We start from the raw sequence: 24,439 nt of genomic DNA, 5'->3' as shown, positions 1-24,439 counted from the left end.
TCCCTCACCCATTACTTGCTGGGGTATTCGGATATTTCCTTTTTCCTTTCGTTTCTGAAATAAAAGGGAGTCCTGTGACTTTTGACCAATCCTATACATGCATACTCATGCATGTGTATGAGAAGTCAAGCCTTTATTCGGCTGACAGCCATCTACCACTCTGTTCATATCACATTTACTACCTAGGTTAAACAGATGCCCCTGACAGATGCCATGCTGTGGGATCCGTCAACCATAGGTTCCTATATGCAGGTGAAACTCGAAAAATTTGAATATCGTGCAAAGTTAATTTATTTCAGTAATCCAACTTAAAAGGTGAAACTAATATGAGATAGACTCATTACATGCAAAGCGAGATATTTCAAGCCTTTATTTGTTATAATTTGGATGATTATGGGTTATAGCTTATGAAACCCCAAAATCACAATTTTGAGGTCCCCCTTGCTCAGGGGATATGGATTAATTAGCTGACTACAGTGTGACACTTTGAGCCTCGAATATTGAAGCTTTTCACAAAATTAAAATTTTAAGCTGCATTCATGCAATTCCTTTTAAGTTGCATTACTGAAATAAATGGACTTTTGCACGATATTCAATTTTTTGGAGATTATATATATATATATATATATATATATATAAATGTCGTTTTTCATAAATTTGCAAAAATGTATAACATTTCTAAAAATGTTTTCTGTGATATTTTTATTTTAGCACAAGGCCACAACATAACAGTATGTGAAAAAAGTGAAAGGGTCTGAAGACTTTCCGAATGCACATAATATGCATAATATACAGATTACTATGAACTATAAGGAGAGAGAATACCTTTATAACCAGCAGAATATAGGATGCACAACATTTTCTTTTATCAAATCAACTAATTACAAGACTGGAGGAACATTGTGCACAAGGAGAAGAAAAGATCACAAGAGTTGTAATCTAGCAGCCCCATTTTTCAGATGTTTAATAAATACTACCTTTTATAAGTGCAATATGGAGCAGGCATGTATAATCAGTGACCGGTGACTGGATTGCAGCTACACTTTACCTGTCAGCACATCCCCACAATAGTACTGTACATGAGGATCTACGAGCAGGATAACATTTCATTGGACGTACAGGGTGCACAATTGTAATTTTTACATTATGGAAAAGCAATACAGAATTCTTGGGTCATTTAATCTGGTGCATAGTGTTCTCTTTACCCATTGTGGAGATGGGCCCGGCAGCATCTGCTGTTCTTAATGTTTATGGTAAGGATGCAGAGTATGAAGAAGAAGCAGGCCATGCCAAAACAGACTCTGTACACAGCCGAGTACCCGACCAGCTTCTCACAGTTCACTCCGGCCTGAAGATGCTCGCAGAGGTCTTCATAGAATGGAATCTAGTGTAATAAAACAGGTCAGTATTATCTCATGTCCTACCAGTACAGGCATCACCAGTAGACATGGACTAAATCAGCCATAAACATTTCATACATTCATAGCACGTTGATGCACCTAAAACAATCCATGATCTGCTCCTGTAAAATGACAGGCGCCAGAACAAAACAAAAAAAAAAAAAAGAGTGAGGTAGTTAAAAGAAAAATCATGTCTTTTTTTGTTGTTTTTTTTTTTTAAATCCCGCCCACCCCCACCTAGCAGGACCTGTGAAGAGAAGTATACTTACCTACCCCCAGCTGGCTGTTGTAGCATAGATCTTTTATCAGTTTCACCCCTTCTGCAAGATACAGCCTTGTTCAAATCTGCATCATTGCTTCCGTTTATAAAGGATCCATCATACGACGGACTTACACCAGGGTCCCTCATGATCCATGTAAGTTTCTGTCATTTTGAAATACGACAGGTCAAACCCTTCTTTCCCTGACATCTGTAACAGGAGGGAGAGTTGAGACACCGCCATTCATCAGATGTGTATGGTCCACCTCTACAGTCAGTGCCATAAGACAGAGAGGGGAAGAGATATCTGATAAGTGGAGAAAGAGGCATTTTACTGTAATAAGATATACAGTATTACAAAGCTTCTTAGCTAGGTTTCTATTTTTGATTTTTTGGTGAAATGGGCACTTTCCTCACTTTGTCTTCACTAGTTCAGATGATATTACAGGGCTCTATACAGGCAAGTCAGTTCCTTCTTTTAGAAAGCAGTTGATGTAAGATTTATGTAGGTGGATCCTGTTTTTTTTTAGTGGGATCAATGGAAATCTAATGTGTGCTTGGCCTTTCAAAAATCCACTGATGATAGGAGTCAGTGAGCGTACTCCTGCCAGATATAATAACCAAGCATTCCCGGCAAAACAGACTATGTTTAAACAAGACCCTTTCATTTTTGAGCATATACAAGAAAACTCAATGGGTCCTTGATCTGTACAAAGGGTGAAATGTTCTGCGCACTATGTACAAGCAGGTGCTCAGCCAATCAGAGGAGCTCCGTGTCGCTCCTTCCGGCTCATAGTTTTGTACATAACTCAGTCTAGATTTGCACTTTAAATGATCTATTAAATTGAAAATAGCCTCTGGGTTTATTTAAGGATAATGATCTGCCATTTGCTTCCAAACCATTTCTGCCCATGGCTTCTGTGTCATATTTTCCATCTGCTGCTGTGAGAGGAGACACTGCGGCCGAGACAAGTATGTTGATTATTACTTCTAAATGTGAGACTGGGAGAGAAGCTCAAATGCTGAGAGACGCAGACAACTGCAGGGACTGAAGGCTCAAGAGCTCGTAATGAGAAAACCTGAGAGTCCTGCTCCCCCCACCTCCATAGATTGATTGACAGCTCTTCCTGCTGCATGACTCACTCCAATTCCGTATACAGGTAAGGCCCCTTTCCCACGGGCGCGTGCGCCCCGTTGGCGTATTGCGGACCGCATTTGCGGAGCCGCAATACACGGGCGCCGTTCCGTGGGCATTCCGCATCAACGGAGGCGGACCGATTCACTTCAATGGGTCCGCAAATCCAGAGATGCGGAATAGTGCCGGACGGAACCCTACTGAAGCACTACGAAATGCTTCCATGGGGTTTCGTCCCGTACTTCCGTTCCGCAAAAAGATAGAACATGTCCTATCTTTTTGCGATCCGCTGCGGCTGCCCCACGGACTGTGCTCGTGCATTGTGGCCCTGCATGACCACGGGGCGCACACGCCTGTGGGAAAGATGCCTCAAGCTGACAATCACTGTGTGAGGACAGAGGAAGATTTCTCTAAGAGTTCTGGCAGCGTTAATTATGATTAGATTTTTTTTTTTTATTCCTAAATTTATCAAATTAAATAAAAAAATATTATTTATATTATTATTATTATTATTATTATAATATTTCCTGCATAGAGTTTACAGCTACTATGCATAACTATGTCATCTCTACCTTGGAAGAGAGTATGACAGCACGATCAGACTACATTTGGTTCTTTGTAGTCTGTTACCGTGGAGACACACAAGTTTGCATAGTTGTTGTAGACACCAATTTTACATGCCAAAACTAGATTACATATTAGAATACTATACCACTATATAACAGAGATCAGCATCCCCCTCCTGTATTTTATGCTGCCTTCTGATAAGGTAGCATAGGAGATCTTTCAGATCCGCTTTTAGAGGAGCATAAATAGTATTTCAATAACTATACTGCAAGTAGAAGGACACCCCCGGGACCACACAGCGAGTATACAACAAAGCTAAAGTAGGGAAGCACAGCGTGAGAAAGGGCCTGGATTGAAATTGCCCACACAGTGGGTGTCCCGGGAAGCATTACTGTGCAAGAACAAAGTACTAATCTTCACGGTCAGGACTGGTGGGGGCTAGGCAACTGACAGAACAGGTTTCAAACAGACTCCAACCAATCCCACTGATTTATAATGGCTCAACCAGTTTTCCAGAGTTGTGCTTCATATTACACTATTCTTGGTATAAAAAAAAATAAAAAATAAAACAGCAACCCTGGCAAGAATGTGAAAAATGCAATAAAAAGCCTTGCCCACACTGATACATTGTACCCAACTGCAGCTGTGTGCGCGCAGGGCAAGGTTACCAGGGGTTTATCTTTCTATTCATGACTTCTTAGGCTCACACACCAGCTTTTTGCTAGATCGGTCATGGATCAGCAAAAAACGATTCCGTTCTGATAAAACAACCGCCTACATCCGTTTTGAACGGATCCAATTGTATTATCTTTAAAACAGCCAAGATGGGTCCGTGTCATGAACACCATTAAAAGTCATTGGGGGACGGATCCGTTTTCTATTGTGTCAGAGAAAATAGATCCGTCCCCATTGACTTGCATTGTGTGTCAGGGCGGATCCGTCTTGCTCTGCACCACATCGCGGACAGAAAACGCCGCTTGCAGCGTTAATCTGTCCGTGATGGGGACGCAAGCAATCAGAACGGTATGCATTCTGGTGCATTCAGTTTCATTCAGTTAAGTTTTGTCCCTATTGACATTGAATGACGGATCTCAATAGCGGAAAGGGAAAGCGGAAGTGTGAAAATAGCCTTACATGTAGATTTTGCGGGAGAAATTTCACCTTTTGCACAGCAGTGATTTTTATACTATACACTACATATATATTACAGTATTTTTCACCCTATAAGACGCACCTGCCCATAAGATGCACCTCAGATCAGCCCCCCATTGTTAATCAGACCTCAGCTCACAGCCCCAATCAGACCCCAATGTTAATCAAACCTCAGAACGGACCCCCAATGTTAATAAGTCCCCCAATCAGACCTCAGATTGGACCACCATATTAATAAGTCTCCCAATCAGACCTCCATGTGAATGACCCCCCACTGAAACCTCAGTATAGACCTCAATAAGTCCCCCAATTACACCTTCGATCACACCTCCATGTGAATGACCCCCAATCAAACCTCAGTATATAACTAAATAAGTCCCCTAATCATACCTCAGATCAGACATCCATGTGAATGACCCCTATGCTCAGATCAAATAATAAAACAAAAAAAAAAAAAAAAAAAACACAAAAAAACTATTTACCTCTCCTGCTCCGGACACTGCCGCCACTCCTCTCATCCACGCTCTTCTTCCTCCAGAGCACTGTGCTGTGGCCCAACGCGCACAGTGTGAGGTAACAGAGCGCCTTTCTCCTCACGCTGTGCGCAGTAACAGCATAGTGAGTCGCCGATGAAGTCCAGGAAGAGGTGAATACAGAATCCGGGGAGTGCTGCATTCACCGCTTCCCGGGTCTCCCACCATAGTGGAAGCACTCATTAGTATTCGCCCCATAAGATGCACTCACATTTTTTCCCCACTTTAGGGGGGGGGGGGAAAGTGCGTCTTATAGGGCGAAAAACACGGGAATATTACTACATATACATTACACTATATATAGTAGTGCATTGTGCTTGCAAAATAAAGTGTTGCGTGGGTGAACATAGAAAAGTATGTATTCTGCTGAACTTAAAGGGTTTCTACCACCACATTTTGACCTAATTAGCTGTCAGACACTAGCGATCTGCTAGTGTCTGCTCTACCTAACCATGCAATTGTAATTCCTTTCTCTGCAGCGGTTACCCTAAAAAACGTAGTTTTATTGGTATGCAAATGAGCCTCTAGGTGCTATGGGGGCATCTTTTCAGCACCTAGAGGCTTCGTCCACTCACCATTTCTGCCGCCCAGCGCGCTTCAGCCCACCCCTCTCCTCTAGATTGACAGCCTACTCGCGCCTGCGCCGTATATGCTCAGTTTAAATCTTTAACTGTCTCCACTCATATGTGCTGCCAGAAGCTATGGTAGTTACAGGTAAAGAGCTACAGCAGAAAGAACACACCCTGAGCTGCCAGCCTGAAAGGACTCTAGCAGAACACTTGGAGCAATGAATGGGCAGATCTCTGGATCCATGTGAGGTACAGGGCTGCTTCTAGCTTTGTTTGTAGGACATTTTACCGGCAAGTTACATCTATGTAAGCACTGGGTGGCAACCGGACATCTAGTGAATCACTATTTACCACCTCTCCTGACAGGCGACACAAAACAGCAGTCACCTGTCAGGACTCATTTTCTTCATGTTTTGGTAACCGGGAGAAGGGAGTGGATCTCTCGCAGGAGAATTCTTGCTCAAGGTTTTCCTTTAGAAAAAGAACAGTGGATCAAGTTACAATGAAGCCAAGCTGCCCATGTCCTGAACTGGTATCATTTACTATCCTCAGCATTAGAGCTTATGCACACAACGCGTGTCGGACGCTCCGTGCATTGGGGACCGTAATTTGCGGTCACCAATGCAAGGGCACCATCCGCGCGGTTGCCGTAGACGGATCCAGACCCGTTCAACTTGATCCGTCCGCACAGCAAAAAAATAGAACATGTTTGATTTTTTTTTGTGGTGGGGATGCACGGAGAAATACAGAGTGCTTCCGTGGGGTTCTATGCCTCCGTTCCACTCCTTCCGGACTGCGGACCCATTCAAGTGAATGGGTCTGGCATCCATGATACAGTGTGCATACGGGCACAGTCAGGCAACGTCCGGGTACATGAGGCCTAACACCGACCAGAGTTTTTTAGGGTCCATTATAACCTGAGGGGTACAGAAGGCACTCAGGGCTGTATAACACCAGCAGATTATCTGACCAATTTCTGTCCAATCAGACCAATAGTTGGTGTGCATAACAAAACATCTGACCAATGATTGGTGAGAAAATCTGTCAGATAATCTGCTGGTGTAATACAGCCCTAAGTGTACTCAAAATATCTGCTGACGGTGCAAGATCAATTAAAAGGGCTTTAACACAAACATTGCCGTCCTTAAAATCCCTATAAATCCCAAGAAACATCTGCCCACTACGAAAAACATTATTTAACTGCTTCATTACCGGAGTGTTTATGTGCCTTCCTTACCAGGTCATTTATTTCGTTGTAGCAATGGGCCTACCTAACTGCAAATAACTGATTCGTTTCTGAGCCAAATGTATTTGATATTCACAGGACCTTTCTTTTGTGCCATTAGATGATGGATAAAATATTATTTTTTATATATTTAAGGAAAACATGAATGAAAATTATGAAAAAAAAATTCTATTACAAAAGGTTTCAAGACAAAACATTTCTAAAACCATTACCGTACGCTTGTGCCCTGAAAGTGCACAATTATTCATTTATCTACTGGTTCGGCCCACCGCAAGGCTTCAGAAGACTGGAGCGTATTTTAGATTTTAGTGGCCTATTTTTCTACTGCTGGTTCTATGGCACCGCACTACCAGAAAAGGTTTGCACAGAGCCAAGACGTTACAAACCCCTTCAAAGTGACTTTTTTATGTTGTTCCCCTAAAGTATTTATCTTAGGGAAATTTGTAAAAAAAAAATATTATTTGCAGTTTTACACAGAAAAAAAAACCCTACCGTGACATGGAAAACTAAAAATAATAACCATAAAACTCTAAAGAATATGTCTAAAATAAAAACCGGACGTAAACAATAGGTTATTTTATGATGACACATGCCTTCTAATAAAATAAAGGATTACACCATTTAGAGAAAATAAAATGTGCCACCTCCTATCTCCAGAACGGTGCCTCCCATGCACTTGTGGGGTGCGGTCCATTCATCATTATGGGGAGTTCCAAAGATAGCCGAGCACGTTTGGCTGCTTTTGGAATTCCTATAGCGATGAACGGAGGGAGGCTGCACGTGCGCTACTGCTCCCTGTTTAGGGGCCCCATTCTGTGTGCCAGAGGTGGGACCCGCACATGACACTGATGGAATATCCTAGCGATATGCCATCAGTGTCCAAGATGGGCTAACCCTTTTAACTGCATATTGTAAGCTTTGGCCTCCCTGTGTACATGTTACAGTATGGTTTCTACAAAGTAGCAGCTTGCGGCTACAATCTCCATGATACATTTTGGGTACATTCACATTGATTGTTGGAAACTGCTGCAAAAACTGCAGTTTGCAGCGTTGCAGTAAAGCAGCATCTCTGTTCCATGTCAATGTTGCCAATTACCTTTCTGTACACAGATAGTTGTCAGATTCTCACGTCACGTGACAGCTAAATGATCCAGCCAGATCATCACTGCTGTCCTATAGGGAGGGCATCAGTTATGGGGTCACAGGGGTTTTCTTATTAATGCCTTCTTGGCTTTTATACTCACATGCTCTTTCATCAGCTTAGCCACAGATGTAGACATCATGACGGAGCAGACTATGGTGACCAGAGTGAAGATGAGGGCATACATAATGCGGGTGCTCGTAGACTGCTTGATCTTCGGGCAGCATGTACAGCACAGGGCGCAGGCTGCAGCCCCACAGCAACAGGCCACCTGCAAAAAAAAAAAGACACCAATTCAGATTAATTACAGTCCATCTCCAGTGTGGCAGGCGAGAATATGTCATGCACCACATTTGTAGAAATGTAGCTATGAGATGGCGCTGATAATTTCCTGTGCTTCACCTTCAGACCCGTTAAAAGACACAGGCAATTTGATGGCATTCTGCAGGTAAAGGGCTTTTCTAACCGCTTGAAGAAGCCAAAGCGTCCCGGTAAACGCCACAGCCTGTTCCTGAAGTCCCATTTGTTGGTTACATGGTTTATTTGAAGCTCAATCCCATTTAAGTCAATGGTCCTGGACTGCAATACCAAGCACAACCATTATACAATGTGTGGCGCTGTGCTTAGTAAGCTATGAGGAAGCCGCAGAGCTCTCCAACGAACCACGGTCTCTTTAAACAGCCGAACAGTGCGGGTGCCGAGACGGGAGTTGGACCCCCACAGATCAGATGTTGATCCTTAGAATAGGCCATCAATATTGAACTCCCCCTTTAAACACCGGGGACCCCCGCCAATCAGCTGTTAGGCCATGTGATGTCACCGTACATTGGTCACATGGCCTAGTTGCAGCTCAGCCCCATTGAAGTGAATAGGGCAGAGTTGCAATACCAAGCACAGCCACTATATTATGTACAGTGCTGTGCTTGGAAAGCTGCCGGGTAGTGGAGGGGTCACAGCACTCTATAGGGGTCGGTCCCATAGGATAGACCATCGACACATCCGGAGGACCCCGATAATGGGAAACAAAAATGTCAAAATTAAAAAACCATAAAACAGGTGTGAATACCATCACACATGCAGTTTTCTACACACACAAAAAAAATTCAGACGCATTGGGGGACATTTACTATAGTGTTTGTGCCCGTTTTTGGTAAAAACAAAAACATAATGCTAAACAGTCTAATTTTATTAGTCGCATATACTACAGAAAGTGCACGTGTTTTGGAGGCTTTTGCTCCTCGTTCGACTATTTTGTAGTTTTAGACCAGGGATGCCCGACCTGCGGCCCTCCAGATGTTGCAAAACTACAACTCCCAGAATGCCTGGACAGCTTACAGCTATCAGTCTACAGCAGAGCATTGTGGGACTAATTTAGACTAATTTAGGCTACTTTCACACTAGCGTTCGGGGCTCCGCTTGTGAGCTCCGTTTGAAGGCTCTCACAAGCGGCCCCGAACGGATCCGTCCAGCCCTAATGCATTCTGAGTGGATGCGGATCCGCTCAGAATGCATCAGTCTGGCACCGTTTGTCCTCCGCTCCGCTCAGCAGGCGGACACCCAAACGCAGCTTGCAGCGTTCAGGTGTCCGCCTGGCCGTGCGGAGGCAAACGGATCTGTCCAGACTTACAATGCAAGTCAATGGGGACGGATCCGTTTGAAGATGACACAATATGGCTCAGTTTTCAAACGGATCCGTCCCCCATTGACTTTCAATGTAAAGTCTGGACGGATCCGTTTGCATTATCATGAACAAAAAAAAAAAAAAAAAATTTTTTTTTTTTTTTGTTCATGGTAATGCAAACGGATCCGTTCTGAACGGATCTAAGCGTTTGCATTATAGGTGCGGATCCGTCTGTGCAGATACCAGACGGATCCGCTCCTAACGCAGGTGTGAAAGTAGCCTTAGGAGTTTTCTCTTTGTTTATGTAGGTGCACCTTTTTTTACACATGAATTAGGCGTAAAAACAGTCTAAGGCCACATGCACACAGCTGTAGCCGTTTTTGCGGTCTGCAAATTGTGGATTCGCAAAACATGGATATGTTGTGAAATGGTACATCCTGCTCTCTGTAAGAACTGCCTATTCTTGTACGCAAAATGGACAAGAATAGTACATGTTCTATTTTTTGAGGGGCAGCAGAACGGACGCGTAGATGCGAACAGAACACTGCGTACTGTATGCTTTTTTTTTTTTGCGGCCCAGTTCAAATGAATGCGTCCGCACTCAATCTGCAAAAAAATGCTGATCGGATGCGGACCAAAAACAAATGTGTGCATGAGGCCTAATTTTTACTCTATTCCAGGGCTGGTTTATTTTTATTGAATAGTTTTGAGTTGTAAAGTGCATTAAAAGTTGCACTTTTAGGAAGAATTGCAACTTTTCACCATACAGATACGATTTTTCATACGTGAATAAATAAGACCAGTCTTAGTGAATATAAACCTGTCAGACTAATAACAATATGCAGAGTCTAAGGCTAGGGCTAAACAGCGACGTGTCGCTGAAAAGTACCGCACCATTTTTTATAATAATAGTTAATGGTGTCACACTGCAACAAAACAGTCGCAATAAAATCCATCCAAGTTAGATTTTTGTGCGACAGTTGTGTCGCAGTCGTAGCATGTTGCAGTGCGACACCATTGACCTTCATTACAAAACATGTCACCTCACCGTGTAGCCCTAGCTTAAGTCATTAACTGCTGTGCGACTTTTAATAAATATTTGGCAAAAGACCGACGCCAGTCTAATTTTACACCAAAAAACAGGCAAACTTGATAAATGTGCCCCATGTCATATTGTTAAAAACCATCCCAGCATTATGGATATGTGCAGCATTTCCTGGTGGTGTGGCTTTATTACGGGTGCTGGAACCTGCCAGGCCAAATATATGACAAGAATCTGTCAGAACAGGTGCAAATCGATCCAGACTACATAATAAGCGTAATTACAGCGATGCTTCCCCCTCAGCAAGACATTAGTAAATAAGATCATCAGGCAGCAGTCTTGTATACGTGACCACTGTGGTTGTGAATAATGACTGGACCGCCAGCGGCGGGGGAGACGGTGAGGCCTGTGGTATTAGTCATACAGAGACAGAGGCGACTGGTGTAACACAGAAACCTCAAAATTCACACATCTTAACGTATGCAGTAAAACACAATAATCTGGCTCTGCTCTAATAGTAATATTTTCTATGTGAAAGATTTCCTCAAAATGCCATGTAAGGAAAATGTAGGCGATGTATCAAAACTGGTGTATAGGAAAACTGGCTTAGTTGCCCATAGCAACCAATCAGATTGCACCTTTCATTTTTCACAGCCTCTTTGGAAAATGAAAGGTGGAATTTGATTGGTTGCTATGGGCAACTAAGCCAGTTTTCCTTTATACAAGTTTGATAAATATACCCCAATATGTGTAACATATACAGGGTGGCCCATGAAAAGTAGCTCGCCTCCAATATCTCCAAATCAAACTGCCTAATAGTAAATCTGTCTTAGTTGCCCATAGCAACCAATCAGAGCTAAGCTTTCATTGATTTAGAGCCCTGTAGGAAGTGAAAGCTGAGCTCTGATTGGCTGCTATGGGCAACCAAGACAGATTCACTATTAGGCAGTTTGATTTGGAGATATTGGAGGCGGGCTACTTTTTCATGGGCCACCCTGTACAATAGGGTCTATATGGCAGTCTAAAGGGATTTTGTGGTAAATGGCATCTATATAGTCATGCCATCTGCCATGTTACTACGTGTGTGGCAAATGGATCCTGTTACAGCGTGACAACTGCAGCTGAAAAATTCCTGACAGTGTCGTTGTGTGGGTGACAGATGATAAATGGGCTATATAGCTGAGGTAAATGCGGGAAGATAAAGAGTTTATTCACACCACATGGTTTATGAATATCTCATTTCCAGGGGTTACGACCACCGCTGCAGCGCAGACACGAGGTGGTCGGGATGGAAGCTGCTGCGAATTTGTGCCCAGGTGCTCTCCCACGGTACCGGCCACCAAAGGCTGGCGCTTTTTCCTATAGTGTCAATCTCTCGGGCATAACCTTTAGGCCCCTTGCAGACGAGCGTTTGTCACGCTGCGAGTCCACAGTTTAGCTCCCGGACTGACCTGCCAGCACTGACGGGGTCACATAACATTATATTGATTTATGATGCTATGTAACCCTTACAGTTCTGGAATGTATTCGATGACAGTGACATAATGCTGCTAGTGTTATCCAATACATTACAGAACAGTAAGGGTTACATAGCATCATAAATCAATATAATGCTATGCGACCCAGTCAGTGCTGGGAGGTCAGGCCGGGAGCTGCACTGCGGACTCGCAGCTTGACAAACGCTTGTCTGCAAGGGGCCTTACTGTCATTGAAAAGCCTCTATGAATTTTTATTAGGATTATAACGACAGGCGGAAGCCCTGGAAAGTACAGGAGACGATGGGGGTTGTGGGTCTCTATATAAGTAGCACAGTCTAGTCAGTTTCTCTTGCAGAGAGTTCGGAAGCAAACATGACCTCGGACTCCTACAGAGAGCTTCACGTCTTTAGTGCAGCTAGAAAAACGAAAAAGTTTGGTAACCGGATGTCTCCCACGCTACATATTTTTATAGGTAAAACTTTCCAGCAAATTGCTGACACCACGCAAACAAAAAATAAAAAATCTGATGGAAACGGTGGAGGGTTCCCGCCAAGCACCAACACCTAAGGCCTCTTGAGCGCAAACGGGTGCCCCCCGTGGCCATGCTGCACCAACCGCGGGGAAGCCGCAGCGGAGCGCGGACCCATTCACTTTAATGGGTCCGCGATCCACCCGTTGCAGGACATGTTCTATCTTTTTGCGGAACGGAAGTACGGGACGAAACCCAACGGAAGCACTCCATAGTGCTTCCATAGGGTTCCCTTCCGTGCTTCCGTTCCGCATCTCCGGATCTGCGGACCCATTCAAGTGAATGGGTCGGCATCCGTGATGCAGAATGCCCACGGAACGGCGCCCGTGTATTGTGGATCCGCAAAAGCCACGGAGCGCACACCTTCGTGTGAAAGAGGCCCAAATCTGTGATGGCTAACCTCCGGCACTCCAGCTGTGGTAAAACTAAGATGCAAGATGCACACTTGCTTGGCTGTTCTCAAATAAAATGAGCATGCTGGGAGTCGTAGTTTCACCACAGCTGGAGTGCCGTAGGTTAGCCATTACTGACCTAAGTGGTCTTTCATATATATTCAGTGACAGCTTTTGACATAGTGGAGCGAACAATATAAAATCCATACAACTGTATGTACAGGCAAAGTGTAGGCAAAAGAAATTCCTAAAAAATAAGAGGACGTGCACATGGTTTACTGGTCACAATCTAATCTACAACCTCCACTGTGCCCATCCAATGGCGCCCGGACACCTTCTCTCCAGACTCCCCCATACTCCCTTAGCGAGGAGAGAGGTGCTCCCTAACACCTCCGAAGGGTGGCTTATAACCCAAGTGCATGAAAGGATCAGGCGTTAAAATTCAACTTGCCTGTCCCCCGACATCGCCTGTCAGGAGAGAGTCGTGAGCTCCCCATACACATTAGGCATGAACAGGACCGTATGTGTTTTGCGGTCCACAAATCGCAGATCCGCAAAATACATGTGCTGTCCGCGTTGTTTTCAATGGGTCCACAGTCCCTATTTTGAGGACAAGTATAGGACATGGTCTATCTTTTTGTGGAAAGGAGACATGGTTGCAGAAAGCACAGCTATGTTCATTCCGCAAAAGGATAGAACCATACTGTCCTATACTTGTCGGCAAAATGGAAACCGGGGACCCATTGAAGTTAATGAGTCAGCAGATTTGTACCTATGAAACTGGCCGACCCGTTACATGTGCGCTTGGCAGCTGAAGGCATCTGTGTTGGTTGCATGTTCATATGTGCCCGCGTTGCTGAGAAAAATAAAGTTTTAATATATGCAAATGAGCCTTTAGGTGCAAAGGGGGCGTTGCCATTACACCTAGAGGCTCTGATATCTCTGTAAGGCCTCATGCACACGACCGTATTTTGTTTCCGTGTCCGTTCATATTTTTTTTCCGGATAGGATGTGGACCCATTCATTTCAATGGGTCCGCAAAAAACGCGGACAGCACACTGTGTGCTGTCCGCATCAGTATGTCAGTTCTGTTGCTCCACAAAAAAAATAGTGCATGTCCTATTTTTTTCTAGTTTGCGGACAAGGATAGGCATTATTACAATGGATCCGCAAAAAAAAAAAAAAAAAACGGATGCCATACGGAACTGCATCCGTTTTTCATGCGGATCTGCAATTTGTGGACCGCAAAACACATACGGTCGTGTGCACACAGGTGCCTTCAGCTGCCAAGTGCACATGTAACAGGTCAGCCAGGTTCATAGGTACAAAACTGCTGACAGATGCCCTTTAAGACAATTTATCCCTGATCAGCCCCATCAATCAGGAGACATGTCACGAGCCTCTGTTGTACCCAAGTATTGCAGTGTAGCAGGGCAGCCATAGAAATGAATAGGGGTACAGCGCAATTCTCATGTTTGCTGTGACAGAGATATGCGAATCACAGAAAAGTCCAGCAGTGTTGCAGCAAACATGCAACCCCATTAAATTCTATGGCTGCCCTGCTACACTGCGATACTTGGGCGTGTAGCCATACACTTACACTACAACTCTGTGAGTTCCCACTTTTTGAGGGAGATTTATCAAAATTGGTGTAAAGGAAAAATGGCTTAGTTGCCCATAGCAACCAATCAGATTCCATCTTTCATTTTTCAGAGCTCCTTTGGAAAATAAAAGACGGAATCTGACTGGTTGCCATGGGCAACTAAGCCAGTTTTCCTTTGCTCCAGTTTTGAGACCTCTCGCTCTATATCTGCTGAATACTGAAGACATGTCTGGTGTGGTGTCTCCATCCACATCACAGGGCTCCTCACATCAGTCTGCCCTGTATTCTTACTATGGCAGGCTTAGCTAAGAATAAACCGAGAACTAGTAATGAGCTAAATGTGGAGACAAGATGACAGAGTTGGTTTACATCTGTCGCCAACATGCGGATTCTATTTCATCCTTTTTTTTTTTTTTATAAAAGAGAAGTCTTGTTCAGGAATGTACACGGCGAGTACAGAAGGCCTATGGAAAGTCATAAAGCTCGGCGTGAGGGGCCAACATCTGAGGAAACCACAATGAGAGGCCTCCACAAGACACTTTGGCTTTGTGAAATAACAACGCGAGACCCTCAGGATTATAACAATCCAGACGCCACAAATACACCTTCCTTTCTGAGAGAAGCTGACCGCCGGATGCCCAGCAGATGCTTCCTGTGTTTTCCAGGCAGTGCGGCCATACGCAGGGGTCCCACGTGTCCACGTTTTATCACTTCAGCTCTGTACCCGGCATGCTGCTTGCTACAGAATGACCATAACAAATGTCTAATATGGATAATGGGGCCCTTACTATAGTGCTTGTGTCTGGTTCTGATTAAGCTGTTTCAGACAGTCTAATTTTATTAGGGGCATTTACTACAACTGAAAAGCGACAGTTTTGGAGGCTTTTGTGCCTCATTCGATAATTTAAAATTTAGACGTTTTCTAACTTTGGCGGCTTTCCCCTCCCCCCTATTTATGTAGGTGTGCCCATTTTATGTAGGAATTCAGCGCAAAAACTGTCTAAGGGCTCATGCACACGAATATGTGCCGGTTGTTCCATGCAAATTGCAGTCCCCAATGCACAGGCAACATCCGTGCGGTTTCCGCAGACTCTTTCAACTTGAATGGGTCCGGAATCTGTCTGCACTGCAAAAAAATAGAACATGGTTTATTTTTTTGCAGTGTGGAGGCATGGAGAGAAACTGCAGGACTGGCTTATTTTTCTTCGACAGTTTTGAGTGGTAAAATGCAACTTTTTTTCATTAAAAGTTGCACTTTGAGGGAGACGTGCGACTTTTCACAGTACATTTGCGCTTTTTTTTTTTTTCCATGCACAAATAAATTAGACCAGTAAGTGAATATCAACCTGTCATACTATAAAACAACCACCAGAGGTCAGACTACTAACAATACATCTAGCAAAAACACAACAAAATGGAGCTCATAGTACTTAAAAAATATGTTTTATTGAAACATGATTAAAATTACATGAATAAAAAAAAAAACAGTAAATATGATGCCATAAGCAAGGTAAAATAAGAGCAGTGGACAGAAAAGAAAAAGCGCCACCCCGGGGAAGCACACCTTGTATATATAGATCATAGAAGAAATACTGGGTACGGTGCCCAAACTATGAAAAAGAGCAATGAGGCTAAAGTACATAGGTGAGTCAGTGGTCAGCGAAAGAACCCCACGTGGCAGTAAAACATGGTATGTTGAACAAATGCAAAGTAAGGGTAAATAACAGACCAACCTTTTACTACACCTGGTCTTTATGGTTGGTCTGTTATTTACCCTTACTTTGCATTTGTTTAACATACCATGTTTTACTGCCACGTGGGGTTCTTTCGCTGACCACTGACTCACCTATGTACATTAGCCTCATTGCTCTTTTTCATACTTTGGGCACCGTACCCAGTATTTCTTCTATGATCTATATATACAAGGTGTGCTTCCCCAGGGTGGTGCTCTTTCTTTTCTGTCCACTGCTCTTATTTTACCTTGCTTATGGCATCATATTTACTGTTTTTTTCATTCATGTAATTTTAATCATGTTTCAATAAAACATATATTTTTTTGGTACTATGAGCTCCATTTTCTTGTGTTTTTGCTATTGTACTCGGGAGCTTGTGCCGAGTTACCTTTTACGGGTGTCCTTTGTGGTCCTACTGGGCGGGCACTGTCCTTCGCCCCTCCCTGGGACACCCTGGGTCTTTTTTGCTTTTCTAACAATACACCTAGTCTAATTCATCATCAACTGCTGTGCGACTTTTAATAAATACTCGGCAAAAGACTGACAGCCGAATAAAATACACTAGTCTAAGTTTACACCTAAAAAGAGGCGAGCCTGACAAACGTGCCCCAATATGTGCGATCATTAGTTGCATCCCATAGGAATACACATTGGGGTAGAATGTGGAGGTTGGGACAAACGTCATGGCGTCTGCATGTTGCCAAAACCCCATGCACGCATTTTTTGCTGATAGCACTCTGATCCATTCATTTCTATGGGGCCACGCACACATCCAGATTTTTTGCGGATCTGTGTAGCGTCCTATTCTGGTCTGTATTGTGGATGAGAATAGCCATTTCTATTAACGAGAGTGAGAAAAATGTGGAAGGCAGAGAAGGTATCAGTATTTTGCAGATTTCGTTGTTTGCGGATTAAAATATGGACACAGCCATGTGCACGAAGCCGAAAACTGAGGTATTACCTTTAAAATTGTACGCCCATTGGCCACCACATGGTAGCAGAGTTCTTGTGTTGCTGACACCCTGCCATGTGTGGCCCTGGGCATAGGCCCCATAGAAGGCTTGTGGGCCCTAACATTTTTACTTCAGTTTTTGGCATTAAAATTTTAATTTTTTTTTTTTAAAAGCAGACTTTTTAAACATCCATGCGACACTATTTTGTCTCAAGGGATTTTTTTACGCCGCCCTCGCCACTTGGGAGTGGAGGGGACGTGATGGGGGCCAGGACATAGAGTCATACTGTGATCAAAGAGTGCCAACCAAGCGTCATACTTTGCCAATGTACAGAAAGTGCTACACTGTGCCCACAGAGTGTCATGTTATGCCCACATAGATCACAACCTGTATGTACATAGCGCTAAACTGTTGCAAAGCAATGGCTTAAGCATATTGGGGGTCATTTACTAACATTTTCACAAGACCCCTTTTGTGATTTTTAAAATACCTGTGCGACAATATTTTGAAGCATGGGCGTTTTTACGCTGTCCTTGCCACTTGGGGCTGTAGGGGACGTGATGCAGGCCAGGGCATCAGCTCCCCAAAAAATTTACTAACATTTACAGGCATAAATGTTATCGAAAAATTACTCCAGGTCAGGGGCTGAAGTAGCTTTTACACCAGGCGCATGGACTGCAGCGCAGGGGAGGCGGGGGGGGGGGGGGGGATTTGCAAAGACCACAGTAAAATGCTAATCTTTGTAAATGAACCCCAATAGAATAGGAAATATCTAGGTACAGCCCTGCACGGACCCCTCTCTTTAATTACGGGCTCATGCACACTGCTCATGCATATGCTGTCCGCAATGCCGGCCGACCGTGGGGCAGCCGCATGCGGATCGCGGACCCATTCACTTGAATGGGGTCCGCGATCCGCATTAGACGGTCTGCACCGCAAAAAAGTAGTGCATGCACGTACAGTAAGCCCACGGAAGCACTCCGTAGTGCTTCCAATCCGTGACTCCGTTACGTATCTCCCAGATTGCGGACTCATTCAAGTGAATGGGTCCGCGACCCGCTGTATGCAGGCCGCAATACGGCCACGGCCGTGTGCATGAGCCCTAAATCACTATGGAACCCCAGATCCCGGCAATCTTTGGTGCGCATTGTGTACTCTCTCATTGTGATGTGAATGTGAGAAAGATGAGCGGGAGACCTCCTGGTGTGAATGAATGGAGAGGGACAGGTCTGTATGAGCCGCTGGGTGTATAACAAGGTGCCACGGGGCAGATTTATCAAAACTGGTATAGAGGGAAAACTGGCTTAGTTGCCCATAGCAACCAAAGTGGCTCTAAAAAATAAAAAGGTAGAATCTGATTGGTTGCTATGGGCCACTAAGCCAGTTTTCATTGACACCAGTTTCGATCAATCTGCCCCTATGCATTTAGCTGTGTTGCTCATGGATTTAGGTTTGAGGGGATTTTAACCGTTGACATTTATTATAATGTATGGCGCTGTCAGGGAGACAAGGCCCATACTACTGACCCCCACACTCCTCAGAACCTGATTCTTCCCCTTCTAAAATGCAGATATGAAATCGCCACCTGAACTTCTGCCACAGAAAGGAACATGACTCGCCTTTATCATAAGAGACAATAAAACGAGGACCGTTTCCTCTTCGGGGAGGGGGAGGGGGTCTAGTGATTTGTGTTTTGCTGTTATTTAGGATCGAGGGTAGAACTGCAGAAGGGAGAGAAATGAAAACTACAAAAAGGGACCGTGGGTGTCCGAAACCATGAAAACGTCTAGCGTGCGGATCTAAGAAATGCAAATGTTCGCTTGGAAACGATGAAAGGAAATAAGATGAACGATAAGACGCAGACGTTTAACTAACTTTATAACAGCTCGAATTATTAATAACCATTTCCCATTTCTGTATACACACACCTTAAATGTATATTCCACCTAGACATAAAGCAAGCAGAGAAAGAAAGTAGACAAAATAATAATAGTAGAGCCCTTATATCAGGGATGGCCAACCTGAGGCTCTCCGGCTGTTGCAAAACTACAACTCCCAGCATGCCCAGACTGCCTATAGCCATCAGCCTACAGCAGGGCATTGTGGGAGTAGCAGTTTTACAACAGCTGGAGGGCCGCGGGTTGGCCATGCCTGCCTTATATTATCTTCCTCCCATCAATGAACACGCCACACAAGCGATTGGGGAGCCAACTGACGGTTTAACAAGCCAACGGTTCTCCTTTAAAAAGGGCCTTTTACACGGGCACATGTAAACTCCATGGGTGGGATGAACAATCATTAGTACGATCATTCATCCCCATACAGTTTGCATATTATCAACAGCACACTCTGTTTACACAGGGTAATGTGCTGCCGAAAACCTGCGCTGCACCTAATTGAGGACGAGGAACTGTGGTTATATAGTGAATGAATTAAAAAGAAAGGCCCTAGCCAAGCTGGACTTAGATATTTCCAATTATATTTGGGGTCATTTACAAAAACAATGGTTTTTGATTCCACCCTGTGCTTCGAATGAATGCGCCTATTTTCATAAATTAAGCGCACCTTCGGCAGTCCGTGCGCCTTTTCATTTTCAGAATAGTTTTTCTCCTGTTTCTCGGAGTAAATATTAATACATTTTCCATGGCGCGGCCCCTGCCATTCCCGAGTATTGCCGCAACGGCGTTCAAAAAGTCTTGCAACTTTTTTTTTTTTTACCACAGAACCTGGTGTAAAAATGCAATTAAATGACCCCCAATGACTTTTAGGTCAGCACAAAAGACACAATCAATGACAAATTAGCATTCGCCCCGATCATCGCTCATGCCACGTCGACCAGTCAAATGAATGGCCATGCTTCAGGTCCGCCACAGAAGATCTCCACCCAGGTTCATAGAGGGTCCAAAGCTGGAGACGTCCTTTTTAGACGTCCACCTGTTCTAACAGAGCATATGCACAGGGGGGTCATCAACCACTTTCATTTCATCCATCTTTATTAGTATATTGTAAGGTACACACACTTTATGACCAGGTGATTACACAGTGGTTATGAATAATCTAGAGCCATTTTCCAGGAAGCGGCAGAAAGAGATTTGCTCCTGAGATATCTGTAATTGTCAGCGAATAATGGGAAATCTGTGTCTATTAACTATTAGCAGTGCACAAAATAAAGCCTTGGGGTTTTGTGTGCATCTGCAGAAATATCAGTTATACCGGCCAACCACACCGAAGGCTGATCCCATCATATCGTCAGAGGAAACCATGAAGAACATCCTGACCTGAGGTCCATCATAATCACAAGTGCTCAATTCCCACAAAGAACTGTGTCTGTTAGGGCTCATGCACACGACCATGTGCTGCCCGAGCCCGTGCTGCGGACAGCAAATTGCAGTCCGCAATGCACGGGCACCGACCATGGGGCAGCCGCATGCAGATTGCGGACTCATTCACTTGAATGGGGCCCGCGATTCGCATCCGACGGTCCGCACCGCAAAAAAGTAATGCGTGCACTGCTTTTTTGCGGTGCGGAGGCACGTACAGTAAACCCACGGAAACACTCTGTAGTGCTTCCGTGGGCTACCGATCCGTGCCTCCGTTCCGCATCTCCCGGATCGCGGACCTATTCAAGTGAATGGGTCCGCGATCTGTGATGCACATGGCCGGTGCATCACAGATCGCGGACCCATTCACACAACCCTAACGCTTTTGTGGTCCGCAATTTGCGGATGCGCAAAACACAGATGGCGCCCTTGTGCCTTCTGCAATTTGCGGAATGGAACAGGAGGCCTATTATAGAAATGCCTATTCTTGCCCGCAAAATGGACAAGAATAGGACAGGACTCGTTTTTGCGGGGCCACGGAACGGAGCAACGGATGCGGACAGCACACAGAGTGCTGTCTGCATCTTTTGTGGACCCATTGAAATGAATGGGTCCGTATACGGACCGTATGCGTTACGTAGAAAACGGCCCATATACGGAACACAAAATACGTTCCTAAGGGCTCATTCACATGACTGTCTGCTGCCCGTTGTCGTATTGCGGACCGCATTTGCGGATCCGCAATACACGAGCCCCGTTCCGTGTGCATTCCGCATCACGGATGCGGACCCATTCACTTCCATGGGTCCGAAAATCCGGAGATGTGGAACGGAAGCACGGAACACTACAGAGTGCCTTCTGGGGTTCCGTTCCGTGCCTCCGCACCGCGGAACGGAGGGATCGCGGACCCATTCAAGTGAATGGGTCCACGATCCCCATGCGGCTGGGCCATGGTCGGTGCCCGTGCATTGCGGACCGCAATTTGCGGTCCACAGCACGGGTACGGGCTTCACACGTTCGTGTGAACGAGCACTAAGGCTGAGTTACCATCACCGCTTTGTTTTCTGTTCTTCCGATCCATTAGAAAAAAAATTAAAAATTGGATCCGTTATTTTAAGCATCCGTTATGCTCAGTTATGCACATTTGCCATCCGTTCTAGCCATTTCAGTCACAGATCCATTATTTTAGAAGTAAAAAAAAAGTCCATTTGCTTCCAGTATCTACATTCTCCCTCGTATTACCCTTCGTGTATAAAGCACTTACATATGATACCACACTGTACATGTATGTTAGGGCTCATGCACATGACCATTGCCCGGCCGTGCCTGTATTGCGGCCCGCAGTATACGGGAACGGCCGTTTGTGCATCGTATCGTGAATGTGTCCGCAATCCGGAAAGCGTGGTGCAGAATGCACTACTTTTTTGCAGTGCGGACCTTCAGATATGGATCGCGGACCCCATTCCAGTGAATGGGTACTGTTTCCGCATATGTTGGCCCTTTGGTCTGTGCCCGTGCATTGCAGATAGCAATTTGGGGTCCATGTGCATGAGCCCTTAGGGAGTGGGCGTACAGACGGAGAGAGACGGAAACATAATAAGAGTAGAAGAGACCCCTTGCTGCAAATATCTTACATATCCGAAAGGGGATCTCAAAACCACAGCAAAACGCTTCCATCCTAATACAACCGGCTGCATCAGTTCAGAACGGATCCGGTTATATTATATCGATAATGAAGAAACCGGATCCAGCACTAAAACCATTGCAAGTCAATGGGCGCCGTATCTGTTTTTTTGTGTCCGAAAAAAACGAATCAGTCACCATTGACTTTCACATGGTTTTTGGTGCCGGATCCGGTTTGTTCAGTTTCCCATGCCGCACAGAAATTTTGTGTCCTGCATGGGAATGCAACAAAACGGAACGGAATGCATTCTTGTGCGCTCCTTTCCAGTTTGTTCAGTTTTGTCCCCATTAATAATGAATGGGGACAAAACCGAAGCGTTGTGCTGCGGTTTTGAGAGCCTGTGCTGTATCCCAAAACCGGACAGCACAACGCAGATGTAAAAGTAGCTTTAGAGGTGCGGGGCGCTGGATATAACAGTGTCTTCTGGGACAGAAGAATGGGCAGTAACGAAGAGGTTGCTTTTTAGGGATGAGTTTAATAAGGCTAGGGAGAGAATTCCAGGGAGTGGGGGCAGCATGGGAGAAATCCTGTAGTAAAGAGAAGATAGAAGTCAGCTAGCAGCAGAGGGGATTGCTGTGGGAGTATCTGCTGATAAGGGTAGAAATGTAGGGAGGCAGCAGATGTGAAGGTCTTTGAAGGTAAAACACATGGGAGTTAATTACTAACGCCAGTTTGGCATAAAAAGGCCCCTTTTTGAGACTTGTCACACCGGCATTTTTTTGTCATCCTCGCCACAGGGGAGTGGTGGGGGCTGGGCTACTGGCCATCGGCCTTGGGAAGTTTACTAACATTTACGCCTGGAAACAGCCGTAAACGATGTCAGAAATTTACTCCAATCAGGGGCTGGAGTAGATTTTACTCCAGGCGCTCGGACTGCCGGAGGAGGCTCCTAATTTATGATGAGATGTGCGAATGGTCATAAATTAGGCGCAACCTCCAGCACCACAGGGGATACCAAAGGCTGGTGTAAATTATTATTATACTGTATGATGGTGTAGTTACATATTGATGTTACAGTTAGATCACTTTTTTGCTTCATTATTACTTAATTGTAATTTGTTTGGCAGAAAAATTGCAGCGGCCTTCTTAAGTTTTCTTCAGTTTGGAAAATCTGCTTAAAATCTGCAGTGTCAACGCCATTAAACGAATAGGGTTGATTCTGCTGATTAGAACGATACTTGCCCTGTGAAAATTGGTTGCAGAGTTCCCGAGAAAAAAATAATAATATTTATACTTTATGCAAATGAGGACTTCAGGGCTACGGCCCAAACCCCTCAGTGAACCTCAGTTTTCCAGTTCTGGCCACATCCCTCACTGAATTTTAAGGAATACTACTGCAATCAGCAGGATCCACCCTACCAGGTTGTATACTTGCCTTGAAAGATTTGATCCAGCTGACAGGTGCCCTTTAAAGGGGTTGTCTCACCTCAGCAAATAGCATTTATCACGTGGAGAACGTTAATACAAGGCACGTACTCATTTATGTATTGTGATTGTCCAGATTTCCTCATTTGCTGGCTGGACTCATTTTCTCATCACTTTATACACGGCTCGTTTCCATGGTTACGACCACCCTGCAATCCAGCAGCGGTGGTCGTGCTTGCACACCACAGGAAAGAGCATCAGCCTGTGTGTGCTCCATCGGCCCCGCTTTTTCCTATAGTGTGCAAGCACGACCACCATTGATGGATTGCAGGGTGGCCATAACCATGGAAACGAGCAATGTATAATGTGATGGAAAAAATGAATCCAGCCAGCAAAGGAGGCAATATGGACAATCACATTACATTAGTAAGTGTCTTGTAGTAACTTTCTCTACATGATCAATGCCATTTGCTGAAGTGAGAGACAACCCCTTTAAGCCTCAGAAACTTGGCCAAATAAACAGGACTTGTATACATGTATCGGTAGTTTCCCTCTTCCGTACATCAGCTTGCATTCTTTCTCATAGTCATCTTCCTGAAGTGTTCTGTTCTCAGGTTTCACCCTCCTCTGCATAACAGGCGTCTTTGTTTTCTGTGGCAGATACCAGAAATTCAAGGCGGCACCCAATGGAGATAAGATGCTGGGCCTTCATGTTCT

At 44.6% G+C, this 24,439-nt stretch overlaps 1 protein-coding gene across 1 annotated transcript in view; it reads right to left on the bottom strand.

The window, feature by feature from the left end:
- SERINC5 (serine incorporator 5) overlaps positions 1–24,439 on the bottom strand; it is a 59,089-nt gene that overhangs the window by 23,536 nt on the left and 11,114 nt on the right. Inside the window, exons 2-3 of the mRNA XM_040421373.1 lie at positions 8,106–8,273; positions 1,206–1,384 (exon numbers count right to left, since the gene is read on the bottom strand). Coding sequence (XP_040277307.1) covers positions 1,206–1,384; positions 8,106–8,273 — 347 coding nt within the window. The remainder of the gene's footprint in view (positions 1–1,205; positions 1,385–8,105; positions 8,274–24,439) is intronic.

The sequence above is a fragment of the Bufo bufo genome, chromosome 2, assembly GCF_905171765.1.
Source record: "Bufo bufo chromosome 2, aBufBuf1.1, whole genome shotgun sequence".
Lineage (NCBI taxonomy): Eukaryota > Metazoa > Chordata > Amphibia > Anura > Bufonidae > Bufo > Bufo bufo.
Note: the sequence above shows the minus strand (reverse complement) of the source record. Positions and strands in the feature narration are given on the sequence as shown.